The sequence below is a fragment of the Cygnus olor genome, chromosome 3 (genome assembly GCF_009769625.2).
Source record: "Cygnus olor isolate bCygOlo1 chromosome 3, bCygOlo1.pri.v2, whole genome shotgun sequence".
Classification (NCBI taxonomy): Eukaryota; Metazoa; Chordata; class Aves; order Anseriformes; family Anatidae; genus Cygnus; species Cygnus olor.
This window is the reverse complement of record NC_049171.1, coordinates 95,484,894-95,505,534: the sequence shown is the minus strand read 5'-3', so window position 1 is coordinate 95,505,534 and position 20,641 is coordinate 95,484,894. Positions and strand designations below refer to the sequence as shown.

Below are 20,641 nucleotides of genomic sequence, written 5' to 3'. Positions count from 1 at the left end.
GAGAAATGAAGTTGAAGCAGGGAAAAGCAGGGAATGAGTCTTCACTGCATACATGTTATTGATCCACTATTTGAATAATAGTTTTTGTCATTATTATTTGAGGTTGTGTTACAGTGAAGAGCCATGTTATGTCAAAACATACAACCCATTTTTCATCCCTTGCATACTAACATTATCAGTATTTCACTAACAAGACTTATCCAGTCAGGGTTACTTTTGTGTGGCAAAGATTAGAACTTTTTAATTGTTACTAGTTGTAGTTTGAAAACAATGAAGTTTAAGACATCTCTGATCATTCAGCAAAACGTATATGTATCCACAATGGAGGCTACACTTTAAAATATTCAGAACTTGAAAATACATAGCACACAATAGAGACGTATTGTTGTGGTTTAGCTCGGCTGGCAGTCAAACACCACACAGCCGTTCGCCCACCCTCCCCCCTCCCTCTCCGGGATGGGGGAGAGAAACGGGAAAGTGAAGTCTGTGAGTTGAGATAAAGACAGTTTATTAAGACAGGGAAAATAATAACAACGATAATAATAATAATAATAATAGTATTAATAGTAATAATGTGTACGAAATAAGTGATGCACAATGCAATTGCTCACCACCCGTTGACCGATGCCCAGCCTATCCCCTAGCAGCCGGCCCCCCCCACCACCCCGGCTAGCCACCCCTATATATTGTTCAGCATGACGTCAGATGGTATGGAATACCCCTTTGGCCAGTTTGGGTCAGCTGTCCTGGGTTTGTCCCCTCCCAGCTCCTGCTGCATCCCTAGCCTGCTCGCTAGCAGGACAGAGAGGCTGAAAAGTCCTTGGCTTGGTGTAAGCACTGCTCTACAACAATTAAAACATCAGCATGTTATCAGCGCTCTTCTCATTCTAATCCAAAACATAGCACCCTGCCAGCTACTAGGAGGAAAATTAACTCTGTCCTAACTGAAACCAGGACACATATATAGCAGGCAGCATCTTTCTAGGATAGAAATTGATTTCCTTTAGAAACAACTAAGATATTTTTCAGTCTGTCATTTCTAGATTAATTGGTAAAATTTAATGAACTTTTTGTTTTCCCACGAGAGTTTGATATCACAGAAGAGTTGCTACTGGAGGCTCCTCTGCTCTTTTCTTCCTCATTTCCTGATTTAATTCAGACTGGGACAAGACGTTAGTCTTATTTTGTAAATTCTGTTTTCTGGGCTGCTTATTTAAAAACGCTTAAAAATCTTGCCTAGATTTAAAGTAGGAAGATTGTTAGGGCAAATAACATCAGACTACTCATTGCTTCTGAGATTATTTCACAGACCTAGAAAGGCTGGCAGTTGAACAAAAATGTAAATAACAAAATAAGAGTAGGGAAGGAATATATGTAAATATAGAGCTAACTGAGGAAAATGTGCATACTTAGTCTAGTTTATGGTAGACACTGCTAGAGTAGTTGAAATACATGTACATGACAATTTGGTGGCTATTTCAAGATCAATTAAATATGGTACCTCATTATTCTTTTGCATGAAGAATTCAACAATTCAGAGATGATGGTAGGAGGATAAGCCTTTAGGCTTCTGATAACTCACCCAGTTATAAAATTGGCTGCTTCGAGGGTTTTTTGATACAGGCTATGCAAAGAGCTTAGTATCTGACTAATTCCTGGTGATCATATCACTACCATTGGGACTGGTAGCCTAAGTCACTGGTTTAGAAGTTTTAGCACTTTTTTTTCCCATTTTTCCTTAGAGAGGTTCCTGTCAAAGGATGAGATGAGTCCTATGCTGACAGTCTCTGTCTCTCCCCACTGACCTCAGAGGTAGCCCAGATGACTGGTTTAGATGTTTAAATTCTGGGTGATTTAAGTATGGAGAGATGAACTCTGCCTTTGCAAATACCCATCTGGGATAGCCCTGTCTGATCCCAACCTCATAAATCCCCCTCTCCAGCTCCATGGTTGCAGATGGCATTCCCTGGCCAGGGTTGATGTGGGAGATCAGCACAGCACGTACATTGTCTCCACCTTCACACCAATGGCGGTAGGTAAACAGGGGCTTAGTCCTCAGGACTCTGTGTCTGCTGCTCTTCAAATCATTAAAAAAATGTGAAGAGTAACATCTGAAATACCCTTGTATGGGGACCACAGGGCAATAAGACCTCAGTGACACTCCTTCAAAAAAAGGTGGTGTCATTAAAAGTGGCATGCTGCATCACTTTGGCTGATGCTGAAGAAGTGAAAGAGGGAGTGCTCAAGGACTTGCATTGGTTACTAATTGGAGTTAATTGTAGTTAAGGAGTGAGCCGCCCCTTTACAGCTTTTCCCAGTCTGACAAAAGCTACTGCTGTAGGTTCAGCAGAAGTACATAGACATGTATCTTCCTTCTGTGATAGAAACACACAGAGTAATAGTTCCTCATTCACATTAATCTTCAAAACTGCAACTAATGTGAGACAGCAGCTTTTTATCCTTTGAAACTCCATTTCTGTTCCTTCTCTCTCATAGATTCTCTTCCCCACATACACCTTTTTTTTCTTTCCCATCCCATCTCCGTTGGTTCCTTTCCTACATCAGGGATGTTTTCACCTTTCTAACTTCTTTCCTTTGATCCCTTGATTCCCTTCACCTGTATTCCAAGATTATTTGGAAGAGGTGGTGTAGCTTGTTCTCCTCGGCTCTCACTTGCCTCCAGTCCTTATAGCTCAAAGCGGAAAGCCCTGCCTGGTCCTACTGCTCAAGTGTTCAGATGCTCAAGACAGCTATTAAATGTTCTGCTCCTTGAAGGAAGAAGGGAGAAGAGGGAATAGGCATTAGTCCCTGACATGTAACCTGTTTTGTACTAGCAGTTCACGGAGATGAGCATGGCTGTGACACAGTTCAGTGTAACATGATTACAATGGGAAGAAATATTTTATCTAGGGAGGAGATGATTGTGAAAAAGCAGAACAGAATTTATCTGGTCCTGCCACAGAATGAAATAAAATAAATAAAAATCAGTTGCCAGTTTGCAGCTGTTAGATGTTTAAATATGTGCTGAACACTCAGCTCAGAAATAATCATCTCATTTCAAAGTAACAACTCGTTCTTTAAGGCACGTTTTCATACTGTGCTGCATCAGGATCCTGTCTGTTTTAGCATGTGTATTCATTAAAAATACATGTAAAAAAGACATATACTAATTACATCCTGCATAAAGAAAATATTATTTTCAATATTATATTTAGATTGTAATAGTACATAGCAGTTTTCATTTCTCTGTCCTAAAACATTTTTACTTGTGCAGTGAACTAAGGTTTAAGATGCATATTTCTATAAAACCTTATGTGGGGAGTCCAGAGGGTAAATTTCCTCAGACATTTAGCTAAAAAAGATATAACGCTATAGTTGGTTGATATCTGAGGGAAAAAAAGTATTATTATTACTGGTAAACTAAATGAGGTAAGGTAAGGTGAATATCTGTAGTTTCATTTTAAAGGATATTTTAAATAAATGATTATCATTCTTGCCCACTCTGAATTTAAGCCCCAAATATTTTTTATGTAAATTTAAATATTGTATATTGAATTGCTCACGTATTCAGGTATTTGTAGTAATGGATGAGTATGGATCTAAGTATTCAGAGAACAGAAAAGAATTATAGAAATTAGTCTAAAATGTCCAAGGTAATCCCTGGAATTACCCTGGAATTTTAAGACCATGCCCTGAATGCTCATCAGCATGCTCAGTGAATCTTCCCAATAAGCGTATATATATATATATGGCCCCAGTTTTACAATTTCATCTATGGTGACAGCCTGCACTCGCCATTCAGAAACCTTCCTGACACCTGTGTGAGTCCAACTCACTTGGGATTTCAACATCTGCGTTCAGTCACAGAATCAAAGCACAGGGATTAATCTAGGCAGAAAAGCAGGTGGTGGTTCAAGAGCACTTAACTTGATATTACATCATAATTTTATGTTGAGCTTTACTGAATTTCATATTTTCGTATTTTTCTTTATTCGTACAATTGCTGAATGAAAAAGGAATTCTCATTCCCTACTGTGAAATAACTTGGTCAAGATTTTTTCTAAAGTGCAAATCTGTTTACACGATTCACTGAAAAATCACTCTTTGAGGAGCCATAAATTTATCACTACTTACCAAGGGAGTCTCCTTATTTCTTTTTAATATACTTAGATATTAGCTGCTGGAATTGTCCTACCACTATGTGTATACTTTAGGATCATCCAAAAGTCTCATAATTATATAAGAGTTTTATTCTGGACATTGTACTAAATCACCTTTGCTGTAAGAGGAAGCTTTTTGTGTTTTATTCCCATTTTGATGACTAGCTGTAATGTAGATTCTATTGTAGGCTCTGTTAGAGGTTAATGCAGAAAATGACTTCATTGCATGAAATGAAATTCTTTGTACTGAATTACCATTCCGGGACTTACATAATTATTGAAAAAAATAGGACAATATTTACTATGATCTCCAGAAGTTTAATAAAAATGTAATGTATCAGCTTAATATTTGTTGAGTTATATAAAACATTATCATAATCTATGAATAAAAGTAGTAATGTAAATAGCTATTGGATGTCAAGGAAAATGCATTTGTTGATTAAAACTTTTCTTGCCATTCTAGGCATGCAGTGTGCATACAGTTCCTATACACACGCTCTATTGATAACAGAACACATGTGCATGCTGATGATCATATTAGTATAGGGACAGATAAAACAGTGTGTGGAAAATGATTTTTTGTTTCCAGCATTTGCATTATAAGAAATGTCTGGAAATGTTTGGCTGAATGGGTTATAGCAGCAAATTCCATATGCTCTCCCTTCATGGGCCAAAAAGCATATTTGCATATAGAACTGCAGTTGAATGACTCGATGCTTGTTTCCTTTCAGTGCTGAAGCAGTTAGAAACCTTCTCACGGTAAGTGCAACTCCATTGGGAATGAGTTAACTGCAACTGCTAAAATTAGAACGTGATCTTTAGCTGTTACCAGCAGACATTGCTTCCTTTTTGCTGATAAAATGATTTGAGAGGCATCCCTGTGGCAGCATTATATAGGCAATTTTCATATTCTTCACATCATGTTCTTTCTCCAAAACAAAAAGCTTCCTGTGGTTTGTTGAGGTACTATGTAAGGATATCACAGTGGCTGTGATAATTACCTGTTATCACTCATTTTTATTTATGCATGTCTCATAGCACACACAAAAAGCTTAAAACTAAAGTTGCATGTTGAGAAAGAAGAGAATGTGATGCTCACAAACTAAATTCAGCAAAATGTTGTCTTGCCTTTGCCATCAGTGGTCTGATTCTCTTGCAGAAGTTGGGGAAACTAATTCTGGTGCTCCCAGCCCCTCGTGGCTCTGTGTATCCTGCTAGCACTCATCACATTGTAGCTGTATCAGTCAGTGTAAACCCTAAATTCAGGTGAAACAAAATTTTGTTATAAGTGTCACCCATATTCAAAGTTGTTAATGACCTGCCATTGTCTTTTCTCCCTCCAATACAGGTTTTAACGATGAGGCCAGGCTCTGTGTTTGAGTTAACACTTTTAGCATGTTTCTGGGAGAAAAGGGAAAAGTGGAGGAGTAAGTGTCTTGTGCCTTGGGTCTGTGTTACAGAGGATCGGTGCAGGTCTAGATCAGGATTCCAGTGTTAACTACTCTGTTCCTTCTTCCTCTTCACAAATGCAATTTTGTATCACAGAAATGCCCATAGACATGTTTATTCTTTTTATTTTTAATCATCTTCAACTGTGCACAAAAAGTTGTTCACCTAAAAAATATTTTTAATGTACATTCAGGGATGGCCTCTGCTTTTCATAGAGATGAGGCAACTTGATTCAAATTAGAATCCCAGTCTTGAACTTCACTGTAGTTGGATCCGGGGTATAGTGTATTTTCATTTCTTACCTGCATGGAACTGTGGCCATGAGACCCCCATCCTGTATCTGACTGCATGGAGACACTTCGCTGCACCCTTGGAGAATCAGCTGCAAGTCTAAGAATGCTCTGCACCCTCTAATCAAAAAAAAATAATCAGCCTCTAAGAATTTACTTTTCTGGTTCCTTTACTTCTGCTGTATTCTATCACTGTCATACATCTTGAAAAGCAGGGATTATAGAATTAGAATATAGCCTTTAGGATTATATCTAATCCTTATTGATAGGATTGCAAATATCTCATTGATTGGCTGCATCTGAGTGCAGGTGAGCTTACTATCATTTCCAGTCACTGTGACAGTACTGCAGATGGGGAATCTGTGGAAGAACTGTCCTTGCTCCAAGTAGTGGTCCTACTTGACTAGCTGCTGTTCAAAGTTGTTATGCTTTGTTACTTTCATCAGAGTAAAAATCCCTAGTCTAACTTTTTCAGTGAACTGCTATTTTGATCTTATTTAGTGGGGACTATTCATGACTCATTTATTGTTCAACCTTATAAATCATAATTCTTCCTCAAGCTCTAGCTGAGGTGCTGTGACAGAATCACAACCAGTGATATAGAAACTAGATCATAATCGCTTGCCCTTTGTTTCTTATTGAGCGGTTTACATGGACCTACAGATGTTTTCTTTCACTATGCATCTACGTGTCCTTTTCCTCTGGCTCCTTTTATGATACCAACTAAGTCAAAGTAACACTACTATAATTATACTAAAGTTTATTTGTTTTTAAAAACAGGATCATTCCGTGAAACTAAAATCAACCTCACTTGAAGAATGTGAAGATTTTTTTTTTTTTAATATTCAAAAGGAATAATACATGGAAAACAAAACCAAAACTGCAGTGTTTCACCTACTTTCTCATTTAAGGATTAGTTCACTATAAGTTATGCCATTATTTATTGCTGGTAGGTTTGAAGAGCATATGTTATTAAGAATTCTGTTTCATCAGTCATCAGAACAAATGAAATACAATAATATTGGTTGGGAGCTTTGTATTAATCTCACAGTTTAAAATGAATATTTCAATGACATTGTAGTAAGCTACTCACCCTGGTTAAAGCTGCATGGTAAGAGGAAGATGTTGGAGCACTTACCTAGGACTTGGGAAAATATGATTCAGTTCCCTGCTCCCTGACAGACTTCCCTGAGACCTCAAGTCTGTATCACCAAGCCTTTGGACGGTTAACTCATATCAAAATTCATAAGGTGCTTAAATACTTTGATGAAGACTGGGGGGTAATTCTCTGCATATCCTCTGTTCTCCATCCGCAAAATCAGATGAATTGTACTTTATGTTTTCAGAGAGCTGTTGTACGCAGAGTTGGTCAGAAGCCTTATGGGGAATCTCCTTTCAAAGAACACTTTTTACCTTTACGGGTAACAAATCTCACAGAAATGCCATCTGCAGGAGTCCAGTAGCTGCTGACTGAAACTGGGTGATTTGTTAGTTTCAGAGGTATATCCACTGATTAGCAGGTGAAAATTAATTAGTCCACAGCCTCAGCGATGACAGCAGGGAGACAGGGGCTATGAGCAGATGGTTGTAAATGACCTAGTTACTGCTGCCTGAAAAGTCACACAGTTGGATCTTGTAAACTGATCTTTTGGGATTCTACCCTGTTGTGAGCAGAAATTCACATACGCGGCCTCTCTGTGGTGGCTTAGATACCAAATTATATTTTGCAATTTCATTTTAGATAGGAGCTTGAATGTGGTTAATTCACATGACTCAGCTAAAGAGCAGTGACACATTTACAGGTGTTATTTAACCACTAGCACTCATCTCTGCTCTCTTTGACAAAAGTAATTTCACATTCAGACAGAAGGTACAGAAGTAGCCAGAGCATTTTATATTTGAGAGGGGAAATATAATTTCCAAAATGAGACTTTTTGCAAAAATTTTATTTCTGTAGGAAACTTAAAAAAGAAAAAAAAAAAAGGAACTGAAATGAAATACAAGGATAATAAGTGTATTAAGGATTGTCTTAAACACAGCTGTTGGTAGAGAAACTGCTGTAAAATTACTTAACTTTTCCAGAAACCTCATTCACTTTGTTCGACCTTCCAGACCCTGTTCAGCAAAGCCCTTAAATGTGTAAGGCTCCCACTGAGTGGAGCCAGGCAGCTCGAGTATGTCAGATAGTAACACACCTTATAAGTCAGATGTTAAATTGGGCTGTCATGCAATTCTTTTAACCTGTTTCTTACAGTTCTTGACAAACTTTGAGTTCCCTGCAGTCTGGTTGGCCATTTCTAAAGATTTCCCTTCAGAAGCTGTCTTTTGTGTTTGTGCAGAGGATTTGATGTAGCTGAACACAATCCTCTTTACAGGATGTTTTAACTTAAGGTCTTAGGGCTTGTTTTTTTGTTAGCTTGCTGCTCAGCTTTTTCCTAAATCCACATCCCCAGTGGGAATGTGTCACCTTATAATACCTGGTCTTCTATTGTGGGAGTTAATATCAATTTGTTTTTGAACAAGAAAAAAAAATTTCTATAAAGAAACATCTTTGGATGTGAAGCCAGTTTCCCTTTTAAAGGGACATTAATAAAGCCTTGGGAAACATATAAAGTAATGATGAAAATGCTAACTTGTTAGACCAGGATAGTCTTCTGCATATTTAATATCAAAGAAAAGATAAAGACAAGAGTAATTATGCAGATGTTACCTATAGCAATGCTAGAATAACACCAGAGTTCAGAAGTAAAATTAGCTTTGTCTCACCATTACTGTTCCTAAACCACAGTTTATTGCATTAGATCTCAGCTATTGATGACTGTAATCCTCAAAAACTGCAAAATATCAGTTTTCAAAGACTTTTTTTTTTCTTTTTATGATTTCTCTCCAGTGTTAGCAATAGTATTTAGTAGAAGCTGGATACAAGGTTAAGGATTATTTTATTTGAAGGCAGAGCAAAACATAGCAATAATGTGCATTTAGATACAGAAATTAGATTTGATGAACATACTGTTGTTACAGGTAAATACCAAAGACGATTGTAAAACTCTACAGTGGTGAATATTTTGGAAATATGTCAGTGAATCCCACAGTCTTAAAATTCCCATGGAACTGACCACTACCTTTCATTTACAAGTTGCTCTGTATTGTTTTCTTAGTTTAAAATTACAGATAGAGGATTTACTTCTGAGCTATATATACATGAGTATATATTTTAGTGCATAGGTTTAATCATGTGTTGTTATTTTTCTCTGATATGTTTTTAACACATTAAGATCTTTTAAATGAATGACCCTACAGCATTAATGCAAATAAGGCTGGGGGGGGGGGGGGGGGGGGAGAGGGGGAAAAGGAAAAAAAAGTTGGCATCTTTTTGTGAAAAGCTTTCATAAGCAACTGCATAGGGATTATCAATGTAGAATACTGAAGAGAACATAAAAATAGTGACTGTGAAAGCCAACCACAGAGATAACAATCACTTCTTGTCAAACATTCAAGGAGACTTGGCTGGTTTCATTACTTGTGCAATGGATAAGGGTTAAAATATTTACCTGACCAAACACAATAGAAGTGTTGTGTAAGTGGTAAAAGCTCAGATCTGTGCATCACAACTCCTGTTGCCTCTGTTACGTGACATGAGACACCAGACAAAGCATTTAACCTCTGAACAGCTCCATCTTTTTGTCTGTAAACTTGAATAATATGAATGAACACCTACTCTCAAGGATGCTCTGCAGTTTTTAATTAACCAGATCAGCAAGCACAGTGAGATACTGACAGGAAAAGTGCTGGCCATGACTGAAGAGCAGGATGAAATTTTCTTACCCTAGTCAGAAAATGAACTAGAGTGGACCCTTGATAATATGAATGTTAAATAAAAATTCTGATCTAAAATGAAGATTACCTTAGAAATTAGCATGTCAAATAATTTTGTGGCAAAGCTTTTCTCTATTGGTGCCACAGTACAGATTTCTAATCTGTATTTTACATAGGAGCTTCTGTGTAGAGTAAATACTGATCACACAAGAGATTGTTGCTGTGGAGCAGGGCCCTAGGGGGACACTTCTGTGAAGGAAATTTTTCTCTCCAACTCTTTCTGGTAAGAATGATTAATTTTGATTTTCAGCCCTTGCTTAATAGCAAATAACCAGAGTGCCAAGAAGCTCATCCAAATATACTCTATCAGTATATATATTATTCCAGGAAAAGTATATGCATTATTGATAACATATTGATAAAATATTGTCATTTTTTATCAATCTCAAATAATATTATAATATTGTAAACATAGTATTCAGGCCAAAAATCTTAGATGAAGTAATCAAACAAGGTAAGAAAAGAAACAAAAAGGCTAATAAAAAGCCATTAAAAAAGTTTTGTATTGAAAAAGTTCTAATAAATACTAAAGTGTTTATGATGGGGTGTTTAAAGTGTATCAAAACTGGAAAAGAAAAATATAAGATCTTTTTTTCCTACGAAGCATATCATAGACATTTTTCATATTCTTCAATTTCTTTCTTCAGCATTTTTATTTTTTCTTAAAGCAAGCTATTAAACTGCGAACTTCCTCACAATTCCTTTGGGAATGACCTGCTAGACCCTGTGTCACCAAGGCATTTGGCCAGCATATACCTAATTTAAGGGACATACCATTCAAGAAGTCAAATATAAACACATGATTGAAACCAGCCAAAAAGTCTTTCTGAATCTATATCAAGATGCTGAGACTAGTCAGGTAAGGTTTTCTGTCATCTGGGATTTATGCGTATTTAGTAGAAGATATTTTTGAAAATGTTCAAAGTGGCATTTAATGTTGTTAGGGAAATGGCACTTGATGTTTGTAGCCCAAGGGCAGAAATCAGAAGCTGTATGTTCCAAACCCTTCTCAAAGATAAAAAATTGTCTTCTGGAATTGTGAATTACTATGCAAGACATTTGGGAAGTAGTCAAAAGCAACTTTGCATTTACTCACGGCCAGCTCTGATGCATCTTCTCTCTATTTTTTTGTGTAAGAAAAAAATGCATTCTGCCATGTGAGTAATGTTTTAATCTAATAGTAGGTGATGTTTAATCAATATACAAAGTAACTATATGTCTTAAAAATTACTAGATGGTGATGAAAATTTATACTGGTAAAATATAAAGTTATATAGCATAAAGTTATATAGTATAAAGTATAAATAGTGTTTGGGTGATGTCCCTCTGACATCCTGCCTGGTATATTAAGGAAAACATAAAGGAGTTGCTTTGAGATCTTTTGTCTTTTGTGCCTGCAAAAAGCTTTCTGTCTCCTTGGATTCCCAGGGTGCCTACATATTGATAAATTTGCAGTGATCTTGTGTGTACGTTCATGGGGAAGAGAGGTTAAGCAACCCTTTCTTTAATAGAGCAGGATTCATGTCTTAAACTATCTGAAGTCAATGGTAGCTAAGGAGAGGCTAATTAATTTCAGATAAAGTTCAAAGCAGCTGTCCCATAGCTCAGCTTACACGTCTGTTGAAGCCTGAGCCATTGTTTTGTTTTAAAGTGTATGAATAATTTACTTTTTATCCATTCCATTGAGCTACCTTTGCTAGGTCTTATCGGTTCTTATCCCCTCTACCAAGGTGGATGCTGTTGTTGAATGCTATGAATCCTAGATAGGCCTTTTTCCCTTCAAGGGAAAAATTCTCTGAGGAACATATGGCTCTATGCATGCTTTTCTGATAGACATTGCTGTTTGGTGTGCAATGGGAGATGTCACTGCTGAGTTAGCAAAACTCTCCCAAGAACCAGGGCAAGTCCATCCATTAATTAATCCAACTGGTTAATCCATGTTGAGACCTGTGGTGTCTATCATTCCTACCATCTATGTTGATTTTTTTTTAATTGTGCCTACCAGAAATCAGAGGGGGGTGGGAACGAGTTCAATGGAGTTGGTGCTGCCAGTTTTGGCAAAAAGTGATCAAGTCCGTGTTGCACTGAAACTGATGTGCAATCATTTTTGCCCTAGCTGTCTGCAATAGGTAAATTTAGTCTCTTGGTGGTAAATACCAAGCTCACAGATGAACTGTGAGAATAAGTCTATTACTGATTGTTAAGATTTAGTCATCATGTGATGACTGATGTATGACAGTGTCTATTTATAACACTTCTTAGGGGTTAAAAGGTAAGTTTTTCTCAGTTCCAGCTTTCATCTGAAAAACAAAACAAAACAAAAAAAAAAAACAACACTAATGCAGAAAATAATACTGTGCACTTCTTTAATTATTCTCACTGAGAATCCTTAGACATCTTACAGTATTAATGAAATATGCTGTTTTCAGATAAAATGAAAGCATGGAAAACCTGATGGATGAGATGATTTTTCCAAAAGCCATCCCAGTTGTTTGCAGTAAAAGCAGTATTAATAATTTCAGTAATAGGTGAGGTCCCTGTTGTTCTAGGCACTCTATAAATGCACATAAAGTGAAGGTTTCTGCTTCAAAGGAAATTTATCCGAGTAAATTTTAAACCAGCAGCAAGAAAGAGACAGAGAGGTGGTTTATGACATGATCACAGGAGTCTATGCTTTAAACGACCTGGGTTTTTTCCTCCCAGTAAAGAAAATGCTCTAGAACGTTTACTACTTTTTATATTCATAGTAGCTATAAGCTGTTGCTCTGAAACACAAAATGCCAGAGAAGCCTTCAATGTAGTATGGTGTTTGAAAATACTATATTAAGCTGCTCAGGAAGATCTGACACCATGATGTTTAACTGGTGTGTCTGTAAAATATTCTTCATAGAGGACAGTTTTCCTCTAAATATTCATGCCAAATTGGAACATAACCACCAGCAAAGGAAAATGCGTCCTTGCTGGGAGGAGAAAAATAAGGCAAGCTCTTAAAACATTTAAATGATATTGGAGTGTCTACAGCAGCACCTCTTTAATCTTATGAAGATCGTACCACTCTCTGCCATCTATATTAATTTTATAATGTAACTAAGTGGCTTATGGCAAATGCTCTCCGGTAGCCTGATACTTATTAAAACACTTGTGATTTGTTTTGTAAATGAACATTTCACAAAGGAGTTTATTTTTAAAAAGCATATCAGCATCAACCCACTTGTGCCTTCAAAGTGCATTCCTCCTAATTCTGTAATTTTAAGGTTAGATCAAAACTTTAATGGAATATAGGTAAGCTTTACTGTAAAGTGCTGAGGGGAAAGAAACAAAAAGTCTAAATCAGCAAGCCAAATAGGTAAATAAAATACAGCATTCACACTTCTCCTCATTTTCACCCAGGTAGAAATGAAGGAAGTAATGTGAGTTAGTCATTCTGTAATCTGTCAGGTTTCAAAGGATCTGTGCCTACAGGTTCATCCCAGTTAAATTCTCTTTTAACAGACTCAGCATTGCTCATGTTTTTGCCTTTCACTTTATTTAAAAGGCTGTTGAAATTAATGGAAAGACTATCAGACTCCTAAGATAGTACCCCCACTTGTAATTTAATCCACTGAGTAATTATAGTGTACCCCTGGATAAAACAAACCATCAGAGAAATTAAAATTAAGTGTAATACCCCCAAGGAATCATGATTACTTTGAAAATAATTGTGCTTTGCTAACTGGCCTTGAGCTTGCGCTCAAAACTTACATTGCACAAAGCTTACATTGTGCTGGAGCCGCAGCAGCAACTTCAGAAATCTTTGTCTAGAAGAGTTTTGCTGTTATCTGAATTACAGGGTTTGTCAGGGTTTGTTGTCTTTGTTGGTTTTGTTTTTGTTTGTTGTTTTAAAGTTTTTCTTGGTTATACTGATTGCAACTTTTGCATAAAACTTGTACCATAATGCAAAATCCTGCCTTGCTGTAGTCAACGTATAAAACTCCACCTGCTTCTAGGGTGGCAGTGTTTTGTACAACTGGCAACTTTCAATTCCTGTTTACCATTGCCAAGTCATAGTGAATACTTCATCCCAATCTAGAGGTTAGGAAGGAGTTCAGCTTTCATACTGTTCAGTGAATCCATTCTCTTATGCCTGCTACCAACCTGTTCATAATCTTTGTGCTACCACCAACAACTAGGTGATAGTTCATTTCCATGGCACTAGATCTTTGAATATGAAAATGTTGCTCAAATGACATGAGTATAAGAAAGACTCTAGCAAAAATATCAAAGTAATTTAGGTAAAGCAGGAATCATAATGCAGTGTACTTCAGCTTAAAACTCTGTAGCTGGGTTTGTAATAGGTCCTTAATATATTTGTAGTGGAAACAGAGCATCAAAAGCATTTCTGGACCTCAGTATTTATTATATACTATATATAATAATTATAATAATAATATATACCCCTTATATATAAGGGTTATGGACAAGTTCCCCTTCATAAGAAAATGTTTCTTTGCATTCGCTTTCAAAACAAGATTTGTCATCTGCTAAAGTTTCAGCAGGCCTTTACACACAGTTCTCTCTCAGTAAAATCTTCTGCCATGACTTGAATTTATTTTGTATTCCTTCTTAAATAATGTTGGTATAGCCAAATAGAACAAAGTTGCTCCAATCACAACTCAATGCAATGTCGAGGAGGCAATACTGATACACAGCAGTTTATATATATAGAAGCAGTAACAGACAGATATGCCTGATATTAACAGAGCTACAGCAAGTAATGCCTTTAACTCAGATTAGAAAAGGCTTGAAAAATGCATTCTTGACTAACATTGACTGAAGGTCACTTTATTTTATTCAAGTTTTAAAAACGCTTCTATTTTAATGCATGGCATTTAAGCACAGAACTTTGAGTCAGCTTTTACAAATCAGAAATTTTGTTAGCAGCTATTCTATTGCTGAGAAATCTGGACATCACAACAGGTTATATAGGATTGTGCTTAACTTCACCAGATGGTTAGTTGCATATAATTCACTGAATTCCTAAGAAAGGCTTGGTTCTTTGAAATTTTTTTTTGTCTGGTTACATTTAAGCATGGCGTAAGTGTCCTATTCAGCCTAACTATTCTTTCTACCCAGCATGTTACAGTCCTTGCATAAAACTTGCAAAGAGAAAATACATCTTAATAGTATGTAGTACTTATGCACATTTCCATATTTCTCTGAGTAGCTGCTAGAAATCTTATTTACCTTTCTCTTCAGTTACCGTCATGCAGACATAAAGAATTTGCCGTCTTCCCACATTGGCAGCAATGCATCACATTTGACATAAAAATGAGCATAGTGAGCATTATATACCAATCATCTATTTGAAGGTTTGATTTATTTCCAACCTTTGGTCTCAGGAGGACTAGAAATACAATGCAAAGGCTTTAAAATATTTTTTAATTAGCATTTCAAATGAAGTCTTTAATGCATCATGCTTCAAGCACTTGTACAAGAATCAAAAGAAAAAGCAGAGGAAAATAGCAATTACTCTTTCCTAACAACTGCAAAGGATGTTATCATCACTACAGATATTAAAGCCATTTACTTGCCACCACCAAATAAAAGCTTTATGTAATTAAAACATATGGCTGGTGTTAACTCAAAAAGGGACAGGAAATTGAACATTAAAGGTGACTCTGCCCTTAATTTGTTGTATTGCTTAGGGAGGGAGGAGAGCGTGTTGAAGTGTTTTGAGAGAGAGAGGGACCAACAATGTTATCTTTGAATTTCCTGCCTTTCATCAGTTACTATTACAACCCACATGCTCAAATGTTTAAAAAAAAAAAAAAAAGCTGAAGGGTTGTAAAACCTTATCAGTGGCTATTAAATGTTTAGCTGTTTTTAGATGCTAAAGTCTTCAGTGTAGTCAGTTTCCTCCTCCCTGTATATTTTTAGAGTAAAAAGAACCAGGTTTGGGTTTAGCGAAGCAATTGTTCGAATAGCATGTTTAATGAAGTCAATGGAAATTTCCATCTTTCGAATTTTATTTCTGAAACGCTATATCCCAGAAAGCTAATTTCTGGAATCCTGTTTAATCACAATCCTGTTTAAATAGAAGTGCTGGATTCTCCTTGCAGAGCGCATACCAGATTAGGCCTTCTGACAGTCTGGATAGAGATACTTTCATTAATACCAACTGAAGAGCTCATAAACTGTTTTTGCGGTTTGCTTGATGCAGTGCTGATGACCTCCCCCTTTTTAATTCTGCCATTCTTCATGCTAGTTTGGAACCAGTATTTAATAACTGCATCTTTTGACTTTACTGTTGTTATTTAATAGTCATAAATCCTAATCACAAATACTTTAGCGTTCTTATATTTAGTGTGAACTGCCAATTACTTTCAGTACTAGGAACTACTTGATGGTTTATGAAGTTGCCATATTAAAAATTAAGATGGGTGAACTCTTACCTAACATTTCTATAAACTGTGGGCTTCTCAAATGACTAATGATCACATTGGTTCTTTAAATAAATACAAACTTCTGCAAGCAAATGTAGAATCATAGAATAGAATCACTTAGGTTGGAAAAGACCTCTAAGATCATAAGTCCAACCTAGCACTGCCATGTCTACCATTAAACCATGTCCCTAAGCACCACATCTACACGTCTTTTGAATACCTCCAGGGATGGTGACTCAACTAATTCCCTGGGCAGCCTGTTCCAATGCCTCACAACCCTTTCAGTGAAGAATTTTTTTCATAATATCTAACCTAAACTTTCCCTTGCAACTTGAGGTCACTTCCTCTTGTCCTATTACTTGTTGCTTGACAGAAGAGACCTACCCCCACCCTGCTAACACTTCCTTTCAGGTAGTCGTAGAGAGCAATAAGGTCTCCCCTGAGCCTCCTTTTCTCTAGGCTAAACGACCCCAGTTCCCTCAACTGCTCCTCATAAGACTTGCAGTCCAGGCCCTTCACCAGCTTTGTTGCTCTTTTTTGGATACGCTCCAGGGCCTCGATGTCCTTCTTGTAGTGAGGGGCCCAAAACTGAACACAGTACTTGAGGTGCGGCCTCACCAGAGCCGAGTACAGGGGGACAATCACTTCCCTAGTCCAGCTGGCCACACAATTTCTGATACAAGCCAGGATGTTGTTGGCCTTCTTGCCCACCTGAGCATGCTTCTGGCTCATATTCAGCTGGCTATCCACCAGTAGCCTCAGGTCCCTTTCCGCTGGGCAGCTTTCCAGCCACTTTTCCCCCAGCCTGTAGCTCTGCATGGGGTTGTTGTGCCCCAAGTGCGGGACCCGGCACTTGGCCTTGTTGGCCTTGGCCCATGGATCCAGCTTATCCAGATCCCTCTCGAGCAGATCAACATTCACGCTTAACTTAGTGTCTGCAAAATTTGCTGAGGGTACACTTGATCCTCTTGTCCAGATCGTTGATAAAGATATTGAAGAGAACTGCCCCCAGCACTGAGCCCTGGGGTACACCACTTGTGACTGGCATCCAACTGGATTTAACTCCATTCGTCACAACTCAGAGAAGCAATATGCAGTGATTGTGAGAGTTCTCCCAGCTGCTTATAGAATATTTCCTCTCGCTCTTCATCCTGGCTGGGTGGTCTATAAGAGACTCCCATCATGACATCTGCCTTCTTGGCCTTCCCCTTGATTCTTACCGATAAACGCTCAACCCTGTCATTGCCATTGTTCAGCTCTAGGCAATATGAACACTACTTAACATCAAAGGGCTACATCCCCACCTCTCCCTCCTAGTCTATCCCTTCTGAAGTGTTTATAGCCAGCCATTGCAGCACTACAGTCATGTGAGTCATCCACCATGTTTCTGTGATGGCAACTATGTCATAGCTTTTCTGCCGCACAGTGCCAACTAGCTCATCCTGTTTGTTCCCCGTTCTGTGTGCCATGGTGTAGATGTACTTCAGCTGGTCTAGCAATCCCATCACCTTTCCAGAGGGAGAAGACCTAATTCCTATGTAACCATTCTTAGGCACTTCCATGATAAATATATCAGAAGGGATCCAGTTCTTTAAGCTTTTTCTGGAATGATCCCCGTTATAATCGTTGCAGGTAACAGGTCTTGTCTATTAACATAAATTTACCAAACCTAGCTGTCGTCTCCTCATTTTAGAAGTGCATATTTCTACCAGTCTCAGTTTAAATTTCTATGATTTTACCATTCTGGATGCAATTTCTTGTCAATATATTGAATATCTTCTTAGGCCTAAATAAAGATGACCATGTAAAGTAAGTACTCAAACAGTAAATTTGTGTCTCTGTGGACTGCATGAATAGCCTAAGCTTTCCTTTCTGGGGATTAATTTTCTTTTCTTTTATTGTGCTTATTACTGAATGATGCTAAATCCCAGTTTGTTTTTGTAGGCCATAAGATGCTGGTGACATCCTGCTTTCAGGCAGCCAAGACAAATACTTCCCTGTTCCTTTCATATACATAAACCAAAATAGGTGTATTTTTCAGGCTCCCTGTAACCTCCAAGATCATGATATATTATCCTGATTTGGGGCTTTTTGTTTTGTCCTTGATTATGGTCTCTTCTGTGGCTCATTTACTTAACTGGAAGTTTAGATTTTTGAGGAATACTCAACCAGCAACTAAATATGTGTTGAAAATTTAACATGCAAAGAAGAGCCTGTTTAGTACTCAATAAGACTATGTTTTAAGCTGCCCCTGTATTTTCAATGTTAGGTGCCACCATTTTCCAGGCTCACTGTTAGCAGCCTGTTAAGATGAAAGGGACAAATCACTTATTTTGTTACTGTGTCAAAGCCTTGATGCACCTTGATGCATTTCAGCACTGTGTAGTTTGCAATCAGGTCAGATTTTCAACTTGGAATGTTTGAATTAGAAAGCCTGGTCTCTCTAAAGTTAGAGGACATAAGTCACTTTAATTACATACGCTCAAAATCTCTGTAATTTATAAACTACCTAAATGAAAGCTGGGATAATGGACTTGAGTGAATTCAGAAAACAAACAATTTTCCATCAACATCTAATATTCTGGACTCTGCCAATGAAGATGGTTCTTGACATACTCTGTGTGTGTCATTTCTGTGATTTCTGCTACTTTACTTTGTATGGTCAGCATTATGATTTTGACTTATAACAATACAGAGCCAACAGAGCAATTGGAACCTAACAAAGCTTTTTGTGTCAGAATTAATTATCCTTGCATGAGATTATAATACAAACAACATGACCACCTGTAGTTAATATGTTTGACTAAAATTAAAGTGAATTTATTGCACCTGAAAGGCACAAGTTCAAAAAGCACAAAGACTCCAGTGATCCATTACTTACAGAATTGATGCATTGAAAATAACACTGAAAATTGGTCTCAGTCCATCACTTTTGTAGAAGTAACACATTCACTTGGGTGCTAATGTGGTTCTTTCTTCTGTGATCCTTCATTCCTGTATTGAAATCACACATAAGGACTCCCCTATTGGAGCATTCTGGCCTAAGATTTCATATAATGTTGTTGTCCAAATATTGTCTAACACCAATTCACTTTTCACTGAGCAATTATGAGTTACTAGTTGGTGGCAACTGTGAATCATCAGTTGATGGCCAGGGCTCACTCTTGTTGACTGCAAGTCTCTTTTCCATGAACTAGCCTTCCTGTTCTGGTAAGAGTATTTGCTTGTTTGTTTGTTATTGGCTCTCGAGCAGTCTGTGAAAGACTGAGACTTACCTCTCTTGTTGTCTCTCTCTTCTTTCCCTCCTTTCCCTCCTTCCCTCCATACAGAAAAATCCGTAAGAAGTTTACCAGATCGCAGCTGAAAAGAGCTTCCAGAACACCTTGTTCTCCAATCATTGCAAAGACAAAGTCTCTCATGAACAATAGGCAGGCACGAACAGAGCCAAGAACCATCATGCACTGAAGATATAACAGCATCAGCACCATAATCATGTCAAAATCTTAATTATGAATGCAGATACAACAGGACCTTCCACATCTTCAGGACAGACACACTATATGAACATGTTGTGGTTGGGTTCTGTGTCCTGGGCAGGATCCAACAGCAGCTTTTGTTTTCCCTTGCCTCTGCAAGGGGCTACTTCTGATTCGCTGTGCAAGCCTATCAATGATCATCCTGCTATATTCCCCTCATTCCCCATCATCAGAGTTGGCTGGTCAGGGAGGGGCTGTTCACACTGACCACACGGAATATAGATGCAAAGTACACCCACCACATTTGTCCATGCCTTCTAGTGGTGTGATAGGCAGCTTTCAAAACTATTGCAGTGTCTTTGAAGCAGGATTTAGTCTTTAGGGACTGCATTTTCAAATTGAGCTGCAGACTGGGTATTTGAATTTTACAGTATCAGCTTGAGTCACTTTGGATTTAATTTTCTGATCTGCTGAGCATCCAAACACTGAAATGTGAACAAGGAGTTGTTCAGCAGTTCTGAAACTTAGACCAAATTAGGCAGAGCCCAGAATTAGTGTCAAATTTTCAAAATGTTGGCCATATTAATTCTGTTTAAAATCCTGGAAAGTATTATGTGTGGCAGTGAACATCCAGCTGGACAAGTTGCATGTGTAAGAACTGGTCCAAATTTCTATATATTTGCAAGCATCCACCTATTTCTTTGGGTATTTCTGGCATTTCTTGAAGTCTATTCTGAATAGTCAAAACCAGCAGAATGCAATTCCCAGGAAAACATGAGGAAATAGAGTATTTCCTATTAACAAAGCCTCTCCACAAAATAATTACTACATTTTTATACATCAGGTTAAGAAAGTTGTCTGCAGAATGTGTTGAAATTCATGCTTGTAAGGCTACAGGTAGACACTTACCATGGAGAGATGATGTGCCTTTTGTAACTAATTGTAGGAAGCTGTCAGTTCCCCTGAAA

General features: G+C 37.6%; 1 protein-coding gene across 4 annotated transcripts in view; it reads left to right on the top strand.

Moving 5' to 3' along the window:
- Positions 1-20,006, top strand: part of MTA3 (metastasis associated 1 family member 3) — a 139,719-nt gene extending 119,713 nt beyond the window's left edge. The window contains exons 19-20 of one of the 4 annotated variants that reach the window (XM_040551300.1): positions 1,943-2,032; positions 19,527-20,006. In XM_040551300.1, the coding sequence (XP_040407234.1) occupies positions 1,943-2,032; positions 19,527-19,662 (226 nt within the window). In that variant the 3' untranslated portion in view covers positions 19,663-20,006. Of the gene's footprint in view, positions 1-1,942; positions 2,033-4,891; positions 4,920-19,526 lie in introns of all 4 variants that reach the window. The other 3 variants (XM_040551302.1, XM_040551301.1, XM_040551303.1) reach the window with 3 other exon arrangements.
- The last annotated feature ends 635 nt before the right edge of the window (positions 20,007-20,641 follow it).